The 16,102-nt window shown below is 45.4% G+C and overlaps 3 protein-coding genes across 4 annotated transcripts; all 3 read left to right on the top strand.

The window, feature by feature from the left end:
• Nucleotides 1–628: 628 nt before the first annotated feature.
• gale (UDP-galactose-4-epimerase) lies at nt 629–4,977 on the top strand. Of its 2 annotated transcripts, none has more exons than XM_053845395.1 (11): nt 629–749; nt 1,436–1,557; nt 1,653–1,768; nt 1,833–1,946; nt 2,074–2,250; nt 2,320–2,433; nt 2,765–2,831; nt 2,904–2,989; nt 3,058–3,135; nt 3,583–3,697; nt 3,802–4,977. In XM_053845395.1, exons 2-11 carry the CDS (start codon nt 1,437–1,439, stop codon nt 3,864–3,866), a joined length of 1,053 nt encoding a protein of 350 aa, XP_053701370.1. In that variant the 5' UTR covers nt 629–749; nt 1,436; the 3' UTR covers nt 3,867–4,977. The 2 variants fall into 2 exon arrangements, with proteins under 2 accessions (XP_053701370.1, XP_053701371.1); XM_053845396.1 differs by having other exon boundaries at nt 1,656–1,768; nt 3,802–4,976.
• A 336-nt stretch (nt 4,978–5,313) lies between these two features.
• Nucleotides 5,314–8,924, top strand: zbtb8a (zinc finger and BTB domain containing 8A). Its single transcript, XM_053845543.1, has 4 exons — nt 5,314–5,559; nt 6,970–7,835; nt 7,895–8,061; nt 8,263–8,924. Exons 1-4 carry the CDS (start codon nt 5,327–5,329, stop codon nt 8,572–8,574), a joined length of 1,578 nt encoding a protein of 525 aa, XP_053701518.1. The 5' UTR covers nt 5,314–5,326; the 3' UTR covers nt 8,575–8,924.
• A 1,011-nt stretch (nt 8,925–9,935) lies between these two features.
• hmgcl (3-hydroxy-3-methylglutaryl-CoA lyase) lies at nt 9,936–15,776 on the top strand. Its single transcript, XM_053845172.1, has 9 exons — nt 9,936–10,053; nt 10,267–10,353; nt 10,484–10,591; nt 10,935–11,030; nt 12,979–13,127; nt 13,213–13,276; nt 13,347–13,535; nt 13,931–14,056; nt 15,351–15,776. Exons 1-9 carry the CDS (start codon nt 9,958–9,960, stop codon nt 15,450–15,452), a joined length of 1,017 nt encoding a protein of 338 aa, XP_053701147.1. The 5' UTR covers nt 9,936–9,957; the 3' UTR covers nt 15,453–15,776.
• The last annotated feature ends 326 nt before the right edge of the window (nt 15,777–16,102 follow it).

Genomic DNA, 16,102 nt, shown 5'->3' with positions numbered 1-16,102 from the left:
TAAAATTGGCTCAGCCAGTTCTGCCTCTCACTACTTTTTTCCCCCTCAAATCTCTAGGAGAGCAAATGCTGAGCTGGCACATGCAGAGGTTGCTGACTCCAGCTGAGTGACTTCCTGCAACTTTACAGATCACATTGAAAATTCAGGAAAATAAATGATGATTCAGTTCTAAGTGGTGCTGAAGGTCCTTCGTCATCATGAATTTCAAGGGCCACTCGGTGTGTGTAACGTGGCACTTCCGACCCGTGTCCTGTAGCGCAGGCGAGTCTTCCGCACTCGCGCCACCAAGTTACACTCGCCGCATTGTATGTGGTACAGTAGGCGGTGACGCAGGCAGACGTCACGTCACAACTTGAGCAGCAACGTGGCCAATAGTGCAACCGTCAAGCTAGAGGTAGCTACCGCGTTTGGTGTGATGCTACCAAAATTAACCCACACTCATGTTTGAAATGAACGTATTATTTGGCAATTATTTAACGTATTGCTTATGCACTTTAACTAAACACGTTTTTCAAGCTTATATTTCTTATTTCTTTTAATGAACAACATTGTATAAAATGTTGAGTTGAATCCTGCATTTTATTATGAAGGTTTGCATACCGGATGTTAGTTTCCGCTGGTGTGCTTTCTTCCACGTTGATCAGGAAGCATAGTTGCAGCAGAATACAGGAAGCAGCAGTTTTGTCAACTAGTTCTTCAACGAACAAAGTCTCTCCACGATTACAGAGACTTTTCATGCTTTAAGCTGAGTAAGTATATGTTTTTCATCTTTATAGAATCTGTACATAGGTTTGTTTTCCATAATAACGCGAACCAAACTCCGCTCATCTGATGTTTGAATCAAGTTTCTTTCAGTCCCTTTGAGTTCAGTCAACTTGAGTTTAACTTACACATTTATTCATTATTACGTTGTGGTATGTGACAATAATCAGTTTGAAGCATTCGAAATATTTTTCCTTTTACCTGTAGTTCTTTTAACGTTTGATTTACACATTCCTGCTGTAGTAAGTAAATGACGTCATCCTCAGTAGTAAGAATGAAACAGATTTGTGACTTGGCTTTATGGCTTTACAGCTGTTTGGCAGCAGTCTTGTCATCCTCTTCTTGCCTGTGTAAAATGAAGCAATTTCTCAATTCCTGTTGATTTGTTTCACTATTAATAGTCATCAGCATCAACAACAGTTTGTTTAAGGAGTGAATGTATGTGACACATACTGAAACACATTTCTCTTATTAGATATTATTGTTTCTTTGTTTAGTCATAGTGACGCTGAATGTTAGATGGGTGGGTGACATTTTCCACATTAACATGTGCTGATACAATAGGGAAAAAATGCAGGCAGCAGGATGTTGTCTCTACTAACAGGATCTTCAGTTGCAGTGCCATATGAGTGAGTTGAGATAGAAAAAAAAATGAATTCTATCTTTTTCATAGAATGGCAGAGAAAGTTCTGGTCACAGGTGGAGGCGGCTATATTGGGAGTCACTGTGTTCTGGAGCTGATTGAAGCAGGCTTCCAACCCGTGGTGGTGGATAACTTCAGCAATGCAGTACGAGGTAGTTACTCACAGCTGGGGTTGAACAGAGGTGGTACCTCGAACTACATTTTAACACTGTGTTTCTTTGCCTCTGCTTGTGACTTTGGGATTGAGGAGAAGGTGACGTGCCAGAAAGTATACGTCGGATAGAGAAGCTCCTGAGTACAAGTATTGAATTTCATGAACTGGACCTTCTGGATCGCTCTGGACTGGAGAAGCTATTCAAAGAGGTAGATGCAATTTAGTGTTTAGTGATTGGTTGATGCACCTCACGTGTCTCCTTTTTTCCGGCAGCATTCCTTCAGCGCAGTGATGCACTTTGCTGGTTTGAAGGCCGTCGGGGAGTCGGTGGAGCAGCCGCTACGGTACTACAGGGTCAACCTGACCGCCTCCATGAACCTCATTGAGGTCAGTCCCTCCATTGTGAATCATTCGCTAAACCTGCCTGCCGTGATGTGATTCGCATCTGCTCTAATCTGCATGTTTGACCGCCGCGTGTGTGTGCTGAGTTTGTCCGCTGCTGCATGTGCTCCAGGTGATGCAGGCTCACAACGTGCACAATCTGGTCTTCAGCAGCTCAGCCACTGTTTACGGTGACCCCCAACATTTGCCCATCGATGAGCTGCACCCCGTAGGAGGCTGCACCAACCCGTACGGAAAGACCAAGTTCTTCATCGAGGAAATGATCAAGGATCACTGTCGAGCTGAGAAGGTTGCTGACCGTGGAAGAATTGTGTTATTCATGTGAGGGGGTGCTTCATTGTTGTCTGCTTGTGTGCAGAACTGGAACGCTGTGCTGCTGCGCTACTTCAACCCAATTGGCGCTCATCCCTCTGGCCAGATCGGGGAGGATCCTCAGGGCATCCCTAACAATTTACTGCCCTATGTTGCTCAGGTACTGTACAGTGATGATTTCATTTACCCTCAAATATGGGGGCAAATAGAAAAAAAAAAAAAATATGGGTGACAAGAGCAACAATTAAAGGCTGCAAATAATGAGGGAATCGAAAGACACAATAGCAACAACCAAGGGAATGAGGAAAAAGGTAATAGCAACGCCCCCCGACAGCTGCTACACTGGCAGATTGACTTGACTTTAGCTACCATGCAGTAGCAAACAGCTTCAACAACTGCTCATGATCTTCCACTGTTTCTCATAGCAGTAGATGTTTACAATGGCAAAATCGCTTCATCACAATGAAGCAGTTTGTTCTGTTACCTCGCAGGTGGCAGTTGGAAGAAGGGAACACCTGAATGTGTTTGGCAACGACTATGACACGGTTGATGGGACAGGTAGTCTTGTTTCATTCTAATGTAGTTTTTAATGTAAACATAATTCACTGTCAAATTGTGTTCTTGCCTCAGGAGTTCGAGATTACATCCATGTGGTGGACCTGGCGAAAGGACACATCGCCGCTCTGAAGAAGCTGAAGGACAACTGTGGCTGCAAGGCATGGAATGATATTCATACTTCTCCAGGTTAAGAGTCGGCTTCCTGTCTGAGGTTTGGTGTGTGCAGGTCTATAACCTGGGAACAGGCCACGGCTACTCAGTGCTGCAGATGGTGACAGCTATGGAGAAGGCTTCAGGGAAGAAGGTGAGCAGCAGTGACTCTGACTTCTTTGAAGCTTGGACTGCGACACTTATGCCCAACTTAGTAGTTCAATGGACTGTTGGAGCACTGTCTTAGATGTTAGTGCTGCATTTTGAATGTTACTGTGTATGGACACATTTCTTCAATTGTCAAATGAAGGTGTGGCTGACTCAGGCTACAAATGAGCTACTTGCATGTTAAGTGAGCTTGTGCAGCCGCTAGGTTTTTTATTATGCACATTCTACGAGGCAGTTGAATCGGGATTTCTTTGAGCACTAATATGGAAAGAGGAGGTCAGCTTGCAAGTTTTTCAAAAGTTACACTGGTGCTGCGAGATTCAAGTCCCCAATACAAAGCCAGCACTTGAAATTGAAAATACAAGGGCCAAACGTTGGGTTACCATGCCTGATCCTGTGTAACTCATGAGCTAAAGACACCTTTCACCTGCAGATTCCCTACAAAGTCACGTCACGGAGGGATGGAGATGTGGCCTCCTGCTATGCTAACCCTTGTCTGGCAGAGAAAGAGCTGGCCTGGAAGGCTCAATATAACCTGGAAGTGATGTGTAAGAGCTACATTTTACCTTAAATGGGGGGGGGGACACTCACACTTGCACTCTGAATTTATGGGATTCATTTCGTGGTGTCATTTTCCTGTGGTGATTTACAGGTGCGGATCTGTGGCGCTGGCAGTCCAAGAACCCGACGGGATTTTCCCCCGAAACACACTCTTGACCTCACGAGTCTGAACTGCAACATGGGGCCAAAGCTAATATTTCCATTTGACACTAAGAGAAACCTCTTTTCTTTATACTTGAATTGATTTGACATTGATTTTAACTCACTGTGCTGAATCCAGAAAATCATATCAAACTTGGATTTAAATAAGGCAGTGAACTGTAGTCCTGCACAGCTACTTTTTAAAGAGCTCACAGATCAGAAGGTGCAATTGCAGGATTTCTGTGATTGTCACATCATGTACTAAGGGAATTTTAATTCAGTGTCTTTTAATGAATCGTGTTGTTTGATATCCAAGATACCTGGGTTTTGGTGATGTATGGTGTGGATGCTGCATCAATGAACTGTAACCAGAAGTTAAACGATTTTGTGTCTGATGACACAGCAGATCCTCTGTTTAAGCTGTAAGGAATTGAAGTTGTTCAAGAAGTCTGAAAATACCTGTTAGAGGAGCTACACCAAATACTGAGTCAAAGAAATAAACTGCAATACAAAGTCATAAGGATGTCTCACCTGCATTTAATGAACCGTAAAAGCAGTTCTCAAAGTAATTTTGTGAATTTACATTTTAATACAGGTGGGAAATGTTTAAATAATGAGTCAAATAATAGTAAAATAATTCATTAAATAAACTTTTTTTATTCATCTATTTTCTTCAACTAGTCTGAGGTCTGGTCGTGGGGGCAGCTGCAGATGCAAAGAGGCCCGGCTCTCACCCTCAGTGTAACCCTCCACCACCTCTTCCAAGAGAACACTGAGGGGTTCCACCCCCTAGTCACCTCTCTATAGAGGTGACCTGAGCCGAGGCGTCTCTCAATGTTGAGGAGCAGCAGTTCTACTCCAAGCCTCTCCCGGTTGCCCCACCCTGTCTCTGAGCAGAGTCCAGGTGCCCTTTTTTTAAAAGAAGTCTTTTGATCTACCACAATGAATAAGAGTGAATGACAGAAAAAATATTTTTATAAAGATATTCTAATGCACTTCACTGAATATTAAAGTATCTTTTCATTTAAATATCCATATTAACATCCACAGTTGCAGTTAACTGTTGTGTACAGTGGGCTTTTATCTTCGACTTCCTCATACAGCTGTGAAAGTGTCATTTCCTGTTGCTACATTTTGTCAAGACATTCACATGATAAACATGAGACTCTTGAATAATAACCGTTGCAAGTCAAGTCAATCAGATTTCTGTGATACACCTTGATGACTTTTGTGTAGCAAGCATCAAGTTGAGCACAGAAAGTGCCCATGTAATGTGATTTGTCTGTTCATTTCTTTAACTTGTTTTCAAGGCATGAACCTCAAAGGGACGCGCAAAACTTTCAGCTGCGGGTGAGAGGGGCGTAAAACACGACCCTCACTGTGTGATTCATTGCGTTTGCGACAAAGGAACTTGGACGCTCTTTCTCGGAGCAAGAAAGCCGCTCAGTGGATAAACCTTGACTCGTTGTGTTGGGATGTTTTTGGCTGCCTGGTCCAGCCACGGGAACACTGGGGCTTTAAGTGGCTCCTGGAACCCTCCGGGCACCCAGTTAATAAACACCCACGTCAGCAGTGAGCGCAGGCTCGTGCGCCGGGCTACGGTCTTTAGGGCTGAGCAGGAAGTGGACGTGAAAGACAAAAACATGGATGTGGCGACAGACGCGGGGCTGAGCAGGCAGTACCGGGCGCCGGGCGAATCCAGCCATCAGTGAGTATCGCTCGTTTTCGGGAGGGTTTTATCATGGCGTGGGGCGTCCGCGGGTCCTGTCTCCTGCTCGCGCTTGGAGAGCAGTCGGTGGTCCGGGGCAGCAGGCGGATCCTCCTCCCCGCTGCTCGCCTGCGAGAATCCGCGGGTGGACTTGATGGATGAAAGCGGGCGTGTCCGGCAGAATCCGCGCCGCTGCTCGTGTGTCAAGCGGAACCGTGTTCGGCCGGAGGTTTGGGTCGTCCATTGTGTGCTGGCCGGAGCCTGAAGTGGGCGTCGCTCCAGGACACGGTGGGCTGCTGCGCTGCCCGCGGCTCCCTCGCTGGACTGCAGCACTCTCGCGCCTTTTTCTGGTCGCGTCCTCCCCGATGGAGACCGGTTCTCCTCTGGGAAAGTGGCGAGAGGGACCGAACCCAGCATGGCGGGTGTTGCACCGGGCGGTGCGGAGCCATGATGAGCGGTGGTGAAGCGACGTCAGAGTGGACATGTAGACAACCGTGATAACACAACTTGCACGCAGTAAAAACGACTCGTGTGGTTTTAACTTGGATGTTTGAGAAGACTGTTCACGTGTGAGAGTTTGGTGCTTTAACCCCCATCGGGGGGATTTCTGGGTTTTGTCACCCGATGCTGTCTGCCGGGAGTCGGGTGTAGCCCAGGACAAGGTAATGTGTGAGCGAAGGCCCCTCAAGCCAATGGCAGACGAGCTTAAAGTCATGAGGGCGGGGCTCGCTCTTCGTTCGGTGCGCATTAAAGGATGCAGTCAAATTTGCAGTGTTGTTTTGTGTTATGTTCCAGTACAAATCCGCGCATGCCGATAATGTGTATAATGAACACTGGTCGGAGCAGAACCAATCTGACTCACCTGTGCTAGAATTAATCAAATGAAGCATTCCTTGGGCCCAAAACAAAAGAAAAAAAGCTTCTTGGATGTATTTATTTTCAAGCATAAACCTTTAAATATATATATATTTATTTTTTTTTGAGAATTAGATAAGTTAATTTTTTGTTTTTGTTTTCCCAGACATGAAATTGCAAGCAATGATGACATGTTGTTGCGGCATCCTATGCCAATGTGTGGTGCCCTAACCTTACTCGACATGGCCAGAGAAAGAACTAATGTGACCTCAGATGTCATGATGAATGTGGGGCAGGCTCTACGGTGTCCTGGGGACGCCTTGTACGGAAAGTGGGACGCCCTACTTTCAGGCAAGATGCCTGGAGGACACCCTGTTTTCCCTCCTCCTCGGTAACTAGATCTGAATGGGATTTTAAAAATGGTTTGCAAACTCAATGTTACTTTGCTCATCAAATCGTCCTCAAACTGAGACAACCATGCTGAAAAACTCCCAGCTAAAAGTGTGATGTGGAGTCTGCCTCCTATTGGCTGATGAATGTTCTTGTCCCTTGCAGGCAGCCTCAGAGATGGTTCAACACGGCTGACATCACAGTGGCTCATCAGAACAACCTCCTGAAGCAGCTGAACCAGCAGCGCCACCAGGAGCTCTTCTGCGACTGCAGCGTTCTGGTGGAGGGCCAACTCTTTCGGGCCCACCGCAATGTCTTGTTCGCCAGCAGCGGCTACTTCCGCATGCTTTTATCGCAGACCTCCGAGGATCTGTCGGAGTCTGTCAATGCCACCTTCGACGTCTTCACCCCCGAGACCTTCACTGTCATCCTGGACTTCATCTACTCGGGTCAACTGGATCTGTCCAGCCACAACGTGATCGAGGTGATGTCTGCGGCCAGCTATCTGCAGATGAACAATGTCATCAGCTACTGCAAGAACTTCATCAAGTCTTCTCTGGACATCAGTATGAAGGATGAGGAGAGTGACCGGGGCCTCAGTCTGTCTGAGACCTGTAGCTTCACCAGTGGAGCAGGAGAGGACGCCAGCGAGCAGCAGCCGCAGGGACCCTGCTCTGTGAGTCCACCTCCAGCTCTGTGGACTCGGGACAACTCCAGATCTCAGTCTGGATTCATGAGCAAAGACTTGGAGCAGGATGTTGCAGTACCAGCCATTAAGACTGACCCAAGCAGCCCAGCTAATGATTTCAACCCAGAGACAGAAGACCCTCAAGACCCCCTTTATACATTACCTGGGACAGAACGAAAGCGAGGAAAGGGGGCGCACAAGAGGAAAGCACCCAACTGTTCTCGCCCCAACCAGAATGATGAGATGGATGTTCAGGAGGCGAGGAACCAGAAGGCTGAAAAGGCAGAGGAACTTTACGCCACTCTTCCACCCATCGTAGGTGTGGTCGGCCAGTACAACAAAGGTGAGCGAGCCACAAGGAATCTGGAGTGTTTTCGAAACTAAACCTGAGCCTCTTTGCAGAGCGACCCTTGATGAGATTTAAATGTCCGTTCTGCACTCACACGGTGAAGAGGAAAGCTGACCTGAAGCGACATCTGCGCTGTCACACTGGTGAGAGGCCGTACCCCTGCCAGGCCTGCAACAAGCGCTTCACTCGCCTGGAGCACCTTCGGAGCCACTTTGAAACGGTGACAAGCAGCATTAATACTGACCCCTCAGAATTTCATGCTCTCAACTCAAGCCTGCAAACGCACATTCACATGATTCATGCTCACAAGCAGGCGATGACCAAATCAGAGTCACCACCACTTTTGAGAGTAATTCAAAAGCCTGACAAAGCGTCTCTGGGTTGAATGTTTGTGGACTGATTCTGGTAATGTTTCCTTCAGATCCATCAGGCCAGGAAGCTGGTGTGCAGGAAGTGCAAGTGTCAGGTGACTGAAGAAACGGGTCATGTGGTTTGTGAAGGCACGCGTCGCTATCGCATGTGCACCACGTGCATACAGGAAGTGGGCTGCGACAACATTGGCCTGGAGGGAGGCAACGATGAGCCAGCACTGTTACTGGGCGTGGATGGCGAGGAAGAAGAGGACAGCAAGAGGGCGTGGATGATGGCCGACGACGACGACGACCTGGCTGAAGATTCGGGGGCCGACCTCATCATCCAGCAGGTGGATGACAGTGACGAAGAGCTGCAGTGAAACGGGGGTTTTGCAGAAGCATGTGTGTCAAAGCCATGGACGAGATCTTGCACATCAAAGATCTATAGACCTTAGTATTCTTTTAATATACCAGTTCCTCCACTCAATGTCAACAAGATTTTGACAAAAATATGGCTTTTTAAAAGCTTCATATGCAGTATCCAAAGTGGGAGCGTTCCCTTGTTACGTCGTTATTTAACAATTTTCAGAAATATATGCATGAGAACAATGATTTCTCTACTTGCTTGGATCTCCTTAATGAACTAAGTGGAACCTCATGTGGTATGGAAGCTCGCCGCACTATTGTGTCAAATGACTAATTTATTCCTCTTTTTGTTTGATTTGATTTTTTACTTTTGCACACATTAAAGATATTTTTATATATATGATCGTGTTGTGTTTTTATTGCACAAAAACCTGACTATTCTAATCATTTTTATCTTTTGTACTTATCACCCCTCTTGATTTTTATTTACTTCTCATGGGATTTTGCTTTTCCTGCCATAGTTTTCCCATCTGTGCCTTAAAATTCAGAGCTGAATTGTGTGAGGTTTGGGGACTCAATATTGGGGCCTCCTGTGTTGGGGGATGGTTCCTCTCTGCTCGGTGCGCAGGCCATCTGTCTAACACCGATGCTCACAGTGGAAGTGCAACCCTTGTTTTCTGTTTGGTGCAGTTGTTCTGTGTATCAGTGAAGGTCCAGAACTGTCAAACCTAGATAGATAGTATAATAGATATACATACAAATGGAAGCCCTACTGCGTGCATCACTGTCTACAGAGCATGTACCTCACTAAAACATGCTGGTGGCTTAAACTGGATCCTCATTGTTGATACGTGAGTCTCCTTGTGGACTCAGTGATCTGGTTTAATTCCCAGGCCCATAACGCCAGCCTCTCCATGTCAGAATTTTTAGATTTTGTTTTTGGTTGTGAAGCTGCAAATAACTGCTGTATTGAACTTGCAGAACATGGTATTTATGTTGCTGTTATTTCACACTGAACGGATGCAGATACAAAGGTAATTTTGATTAAACCCAGGTAGCATGCCAGTTCTATTTTGAGGCTCACCCAGATGACAAAGCTTCTCACCCTCTCTGGGGGAGAGTCCAGTTGCTCCGTGACTGACAGAAACAAACAACGTCGTGACCTTTGTGGTCACGACTTTGCTCCATCTCTCCTTCACGCATATGAAGGTTGTCAGCCAATTCTGGGAACTCCTCATACAGCGGTGCGCTGCTTGGTGGGTTTACAAGGAACCAGTGGAAGTGATCCATCTTAACATGCACAAGTCAGCCACTAGAGGACGCGCACGCTGCGTTGGAATTAACCGTAGGGGGCGTGTGCCGGATGCGGTGACGTCACACCCGGTGAACAAACCAGCATGGCGGTCGTATTGAGGCTCGTCAACAGGACATCGCTGAAATATGCAATGGGACAGCAGTTTTTTGCCTTCAGTTCTACTTCTAAAGCCAAGTCGGTATGTGCTATTGTGCTTTTAATGTTTAATTTGAGTTTACGAAGACCCAGACATGAATGTTGTTTTGCTAACTCTTAGCCTCCGTGGGTCAGTTCAAGACAAATGACAGGTTGCTGAAAATCATTACTGCTTTTTATTACCGGTTTCAGACTAATTTATAGTAAAAAAAAATAGTTATATGTCGCCTGATTATGTATTTGTTATTTATTGAAGCAAGCAGATGTGCAAACTGTCAAGTCGCTTCCAAAAAGGGTGAAAATAGTTGAGGTGGGTCCCAGAGATGGTCTTCAGAACGAAAAGGTAATGTACTCTTCTACACTTGTGCATGGTTATCCGTGAATTCACTTGTTATATCGTAGATTTGTGATAAGAAAATGGTGTGCGAGGTGTTACATAACAAGAAAAGTCAATCTCAAATACTCCTTTCTAGACGCTCGTTCCAACAGAGACTAAAATCCAGCTCATTGACCTGTTGTCCGAGTCGGGATTGTCTGTAATAGAAGCCACGAGTTTTGTCTCCCCGAAGTGGGTCCCACAGGTGAGTGAAAGACCATCAACCATTTCCGTCTATACATTATTATTTATATACAGTCAGCATGTTTTACAATGATATCTTGCCACTCTGAATTTTCATCCCGAATGAGTTTGATTTTTATTCATCAATAAACTTTAATCATTGTGTGTACATAAGTAAACACTACAATGTTAGTGTTAAATTATGTCTAAACATCATTTAAACAGAAAAAATACGATTGGGACTTTTCTTTTGTCCTAAAACTTTATACATTATTGAAAATTGATTGTTGTGTAAAGACATGCCCCATCTAGCTGTGACCTGAATTTCTCCAGGCAGTAATTGTCTTTTTCTCTCCAAACTGTAGATGGCAGACCAGGTGGAGGTGATGAAAGGGATCTCCAGGAAACCTGGTGTGTGCTACCCAGTTCTTACTCCAAATCTGAAAGGCTTTCAGGCTGCTGTAAGTGCCAACACCTCATTATAGTCCAAGCTATTTGGGAGGACTGTATTGTTCATGAGAATGTGACGTCATTTGTATCTCAACCTTCTCTTATTATCGTATTTGTCGACTCGAGTTTTCATTTGATTTTCATTTTGATTTGGGTGAAAATCAACTGCACACTTTCTACATTGATATTTTATATTAAATTAGAAAAATCCAGTTATGGATGTTTCATATTCCAGGTGACTATTTTACTTCATGAATGCACATCTCTGACACTCCTGCAAAGCTCCTATTTTGATGGTGAGCTGGGAACATTATTCCTTCTAAATGTGTGTCACAGTTTAAGAACATAAATAGCTGCAGCACGATGGATTGTTTTTGTGACCTGGATGACCAAGTGTTCTCGAGACCCAATTTTGCTTCGATTATTACAGTCACATTTTGCACTATAATGTTTGATGTTTTTGAGTTTTTTTAAAGTTATTATTTAAGACTTGACTCTTCATTAACGCTCATTCTAATGATGAAAGCTCCATTCCTAAACACATTCACAGAGAGAGACTTGCTCCAATAACTGCATCACAGGAATGACGCTCTGGTTAATATGGGTCACATGTACAAGCAGGTTTTGCATAAGACTCGTGAAATTGGGAGATACGTTATCGTACACCGTCTACTAGATGACAATTCTGCATCATGAATTCAATAAACACGTGGCTCACTAGCTGCATTGCCCCGGCATACATGAACACGACGAGACTGTGATGGTGCACCACGATCTCCATCTCCGTGGCGTTTGACAGCCGACACAGGCGTGTGACAGTTGTGGAGATTGTGGTGGACTTTGGTTCTCGATCATAGTTTTAAACTTATTTTTAATACAGGAAACTTTCGATGATGACACTGGTCGACTCTGAGTCTCAGGATCCGTGTTTGTTTGTTTTTTAGCACAATTTTCCTGCAGCTCCCGGCTGCACACCTCAGTGTTCTGGGAGTTTGAGAAGTTGTTTTTGAACGATGTTGTGCGCCCAGACAGCGATCAGACCCTTTACTGCCCGGCATTTATCATGTTTGTGTGGAGTCGCGCTGTACACGCAGTTTCCGGCATCTAGTGCCGAGTCACCTCAGGCGAGAAGCTCACCACCCGCTGAGTGTTTCCCGAGACAAAGTGCAGATCTCCAGCCGGGATCAGGTCCGCGGCCAAAACCTGACTCGCTTGTGTTCACATCTCGGACTTCTGAACTGAAAGAGCTTTGTCTCGTGACAGAACCTGTAGTGTGAAAGTGCCCTTACACAGTGCTATGTAGTGGAGGATACAGTTTCGTCCAATATTTCCCTAATCCAAATTCTCATTTACTCCTCAGTCGTCCTACACACACAATCAGCAGTCATGCCATGGAGTCGCATCCTCCACCCTTTAACCGCCGGAATAAAAGAGAGATCTGTTATCCCAGTGGTCACGTGTATCCAGCAGGATAATCCTGTCGTCAGTTTTCACCTGGTCAGACTCATTTTCCCCTCCTAAATCTTTGTGCTTGTTGAGTGAACATCAGGAAAGAACAATCACCAACTGACAAGTGTGGAAGTCGACAGGTAAATGAAACACTATATCTGCTGGAGAAGCGGCGTGCGAGAACTCCCAGAGTGTCAGTGTTCCTCGTAACCACTTTGGCTGCATCCCCTCCAAAGCAGTTGCCTGGTCTTGCAACCTTTTCCAAGAGACATTGAACACCGAAGGTGGGACTAGCTTAGATGTTGAGGAGGAGCTGAGGTGATAAAGACCCATGTCCAAGGTTAAAAAGGATCCTTAACTAGGCATTAACAATGTGATCCCTTTGTCGTTCCGTTGAGAAAGCATTTAAGAAAATTTTGTTGCAATGAAGAAGACAGATCTGCTCAGTTACCTACCACCTTTCTGTGGTCCAATTTTACATTACCCTTTCTTGGTTTGTTCTCACCACAGGTGCAAGCCGGCGCTGCTGAGGTGGCCATATTTGGAGCTGCATCCGAGCTGTTTAGCAAGAAGAACATAAACTGCTCAGTGGATGAGAGTTTACAGCGCTTCGACGATGTCATGAAGGCAGCAAAAGAAGCCGGTGTGCCAGTTAGAGGGTGAGCTCAGCAGCTGTAAACAAGCCTGCGACCCATCACTCTGTTTGATTTGGCATCAATCTAAGTTTTTTAATTGCCTCCGCAGATATGTGTCGTGTGTCCTCGGATGCCCGTATGAAGGCAAAGTGTCGCCGGACAAAGTGGCGTATGTGAGTTGAGCTCCTAAGGATTTTCAGCAGTGGTCTACATCAGCACGAACAGCATCTCTGTGTGCTGCAGGTGGCCAGGCGTCTGTACTCAATGGGGTGTTATGAGGTTTCACTGGGTGATACCATTGGAGTGGGGACTCCCGGAAGCATGATGGAGATGCTGGAGGCGGTCAGTAAAGAGGTGCCGGTCCACGCCCTGGCCGTGCACTGCCATGACACCTACGGTCAAGCGCTGGCCAATATTCTGGTTGCACTTCAGGTAAATGTTTTGTTGCATTCATACTGGGGCCAACAGCATTCTTTGTTGTTCTAAGGGCATAATCCCCTTTGAGTTCAATGTTGTGTCTCTTATCAACATCTGTGCCTAAAAACACGCTTTAAATTCTTATTTCCCGTTGTTATCTGAGCACAACTTGTGAGGTCTCAGTTGCTGCTTTGGGCAGTTGACCAATCAGTGTAGCAGACTGATGGTCCGGACCAACCAGGAAGCCATATTTCCAGGCTAAGGAGGAGGGCACAGTGTGTACGGTCCACAGTGTATAGTCCCCTGCACTTGAGTCATGTCCATCTGGCCAGTCATTTGTCGGTCAACAGATCCAGGTGCATAATCTTGACTGTACTAGGGATGTGATCTTTGAATTGGGCTGTTTACAGATGGGGGTCAGTGTGGTGGACTCCTCTGTGGCAGGACTGGGTGGTTGTCCGTATGCTCAGGGGGCTTCTGGGAACGTCGCCACTGAAGATGTCGTCTATATGCTACACGGACTTGGGATTGAAACGGTAGGAAAAGTCCCTCATCTCTCTGGAAATACACCCCGTGTGTACCTCTGTGCGCCTGTTTACTTGTGAGAGTGACTACCAAGAATACAACAGGTTATATCCAAGAAACGTAGTCTCTGACTACGAAGAGTCTAATACATACGCAGAATTCTGGCTCAGCAGCTATGCCTGACCTTATCCTTTAGCAGTAGTCCTGTAGAGCGACAAAAAACTATGTGAGGTCTTGACCCTTTATACACAAAAGTTCTGTACATGGGGCTCCGTCCTCATCTGATTGGTCCTCAGTCGTTGACGCCAGTGCCGGTCGCTGGCTCCCTCGTCATCATGGCAACGATCACAAGGCACGCTCCCCTCCTCTGGATCCAGGTCGCTTCTTTATTAGGAACACAAGCAATTCCAACAATATTAATATTGTAAAACAAATGCACAATTCCCATTACTATTGACTTTGTTTTCATCAAATAACTGACTAAATATTACATTGAAGCCCCTTTTTTCTACATGGTGATAACAAGACAGCGACGAGCTAAGCATGGCTAATTGATGGCGAAGACGTGACGTGTGCAAGACAAAAATGTTACCACCGTCAATTCCAGACTGTAGAGTGCTTTACTTTAGTGCTTACTAAAGAGGGATTTCATGGGTCTCATGTGATGAGGCTCAATATTTTTGGTAGCATGATGCTCTTTAGCCTATAAAAATCCATATATTAGCCGCAGTGTTGTATACGCTGTTGGGTTCAGACTGCGAGAAAAAAGTAGCGACTTATAGTCTGAAATATTATGGTAAATGTTAGCTAAAATGTGTCAGCGATGATGCTGTACCGCTCCTTGTTTTGGTTCCGTCACCTGCACATTCTGCTAAAGTTAATCCAATGATGTAGCACGGCGCTGAGTGGACTACGAGGTTGGTAGTCAGAAACCACAAAATGATCTAAGGACAACCTTCAAAATGTATCAGAGAAACTATGCACTGTTGAGTAGCGCAGCAGCGACTAGTCGCTATTGTCGACTATGATCAACCATTATGTTAGTTGCAGTTGGATTCATGAGCTAGTTGTGACATCATCGCTCTCCCAGCACAACCCCAAACAAGAGGAGAAATCTGAGGCTCCAAAACATATAGGAATGTTCCATGACATAGCAAAGATTATAGTGAGGTGCAACGTTCGCTTCAAATGTGACTCAAACTTGTCCACAAAACTGAGCTACAAAAGCACAAAAACCACACTGTTCTCGACCATATTGTGAAATCCAAAGGAAAATGTTCTATGATTTCATCCTCTCATCGACAGGGAGTGGACCTTCCCAAACTGATGGATGCTGGCGCTTTCATCTGCCGAAGTCTCAACAGAAGAACCAGCTCGAAGGTCGCGCAGGCTGCCTGCAAGCTATGAGCACATTAATACGGAACGGACTCTAACCTCAACCTGTCCCTTCTGGTTTTGTTGTTTGAGTCTGGATGTCTGTTGAACTGAACAATTGAAAGCATGAACAAAACGGAGCCTTATGTATAGTCTTTAGTTTCACGTTTATGTTGTGATCTCACTAAGCCTGTGAATTTCTAATCCTGTTAATTTGTCATAGCGTTTGGGCTTTTATTATTTATTGTAACAGATAGTGTACATATAATGAGAAGAGAAATAAAATGTATATTGTGTGCGGCTCTGGACGATGCTGTCTTCGATTAAGAAGCTTTGAATTATAAATGACTTTCTTAATCTGCTGGAGACAAATTCATTCTGGGTCACTCTGACCCAGAGCTTTTGTTTGAGCACATGAATCACTCCTGTGGATTTGAATCAGGCACTGGAGGGCTTTTTGGATGTAAATCAACTGAAACTATTCAAGGAAGCCACTGGAGGAGGTCACTCTGACAGCATGGGTGGACTTCATCTGGAATATCAAGTTCATAAACGATGCGTCGGGGATTTTTATCATGACTTCTGCCTATCTTCCTGGTTTCACTGGAACTATCACATGTCATTTCCTGCTCGACCACAATCTTTGAGTTGTCTCTCTGAGGTCCACGCTAGTTATTTACAGT

The sequence above is a fragment of the Synchiropus splendidus genome, chromosome 16, assembly GCF_027744825.2.
Source record: "Synchiropus splendidus isolate RoL2022-P1 chromosome 16, RoL_Sspl_1.0, whole genome shotgun sequence".
NCBI lineage: Eukaryota > Metazoa > Chordata > Actinopteri > Syngnathiformes > Callionymidae > Synchiropus > Synchiropus splendidus.
Note: the sequence above shows the minus strand (reverse complement) of the source record. Positions and strands in the feature narration are given on the sequence as shown.

What these genes read in the sequence shown, in the direction of transcription:
- gale (XM_053845395.1), top strand. Translation starts at nt 1,437, where the DNA reads ATGGCAGAGAAAGTTCTGGTCACAGGTGGAGGCGGCTATATTGGGAGT. An exon ending in TGACACGGTTGATGGGACAG is followed by an intron (nt 2,832 to 2,903) that starts GTAGTCTTGTTT and finishes TTCTTGCCTCAG; the next exon opens with GAGTTCGAGATTACATCCAT. An exon ending in AGGACAACTGTGGCTGCAAG is followed by an intron (nt 2,990 to 3,057) that starts GCATGGAATGAT and finishes TGGTGTGTGCAG; the next exon opens with GTCTATAACCTGGGAACAGG.
- zbtb8a (XM_053845543.1), top strand. Translation starts at nt 5,327, where the DNA reads ATGTTTTTGGCTGCCTGGTCCAGCCACGGGAACACTGGGGCTTTAAGT. An exon ending in CCGGGCGAATCCAGCCATCA is followed by an intron (nt 5,560 to 6,969) that starts GTGAGTATCGCT and finishes TGTCCCTTGCAG; the next exon opens with GCAGCCTCAGAGATGGTTCA. An exon ending in TTCGGAGCCACTTTGAAACG is followed by an intron (nt 8,062 to 8,262) that starts GTGACAAGCAGC and finishes TGTTTCCTTCAG; the next exon opens with ATCCATCAGGCCAGGAAGCT.
- hmgcl (XM_053845172.1), top strand. Translation starts at nt 9,958, where the DNA reads ATGGCGGTCGTATTGAGGCTCGTCAACAGGACATCGCTGAAATATGCA. An exon ending in CTACTTCTAAAGCCAAGTCG is followed by an intron (nt 10,054 to 10,266) that starts GTATGTGCTATT and finishes TATTTATTGAAG; the next exon opens with CAAGCAGATGTGCAAACTGT. An exon ending in GCCGGTGTGCCAGTTAGAGG is followed by an intron (nt 13,128 to 13,212) that starts GTGAGCTCAGCA and finishes TTGCCTCCGCAG; the next exon opens with ATATGTGTCGTGTGTCCTCG.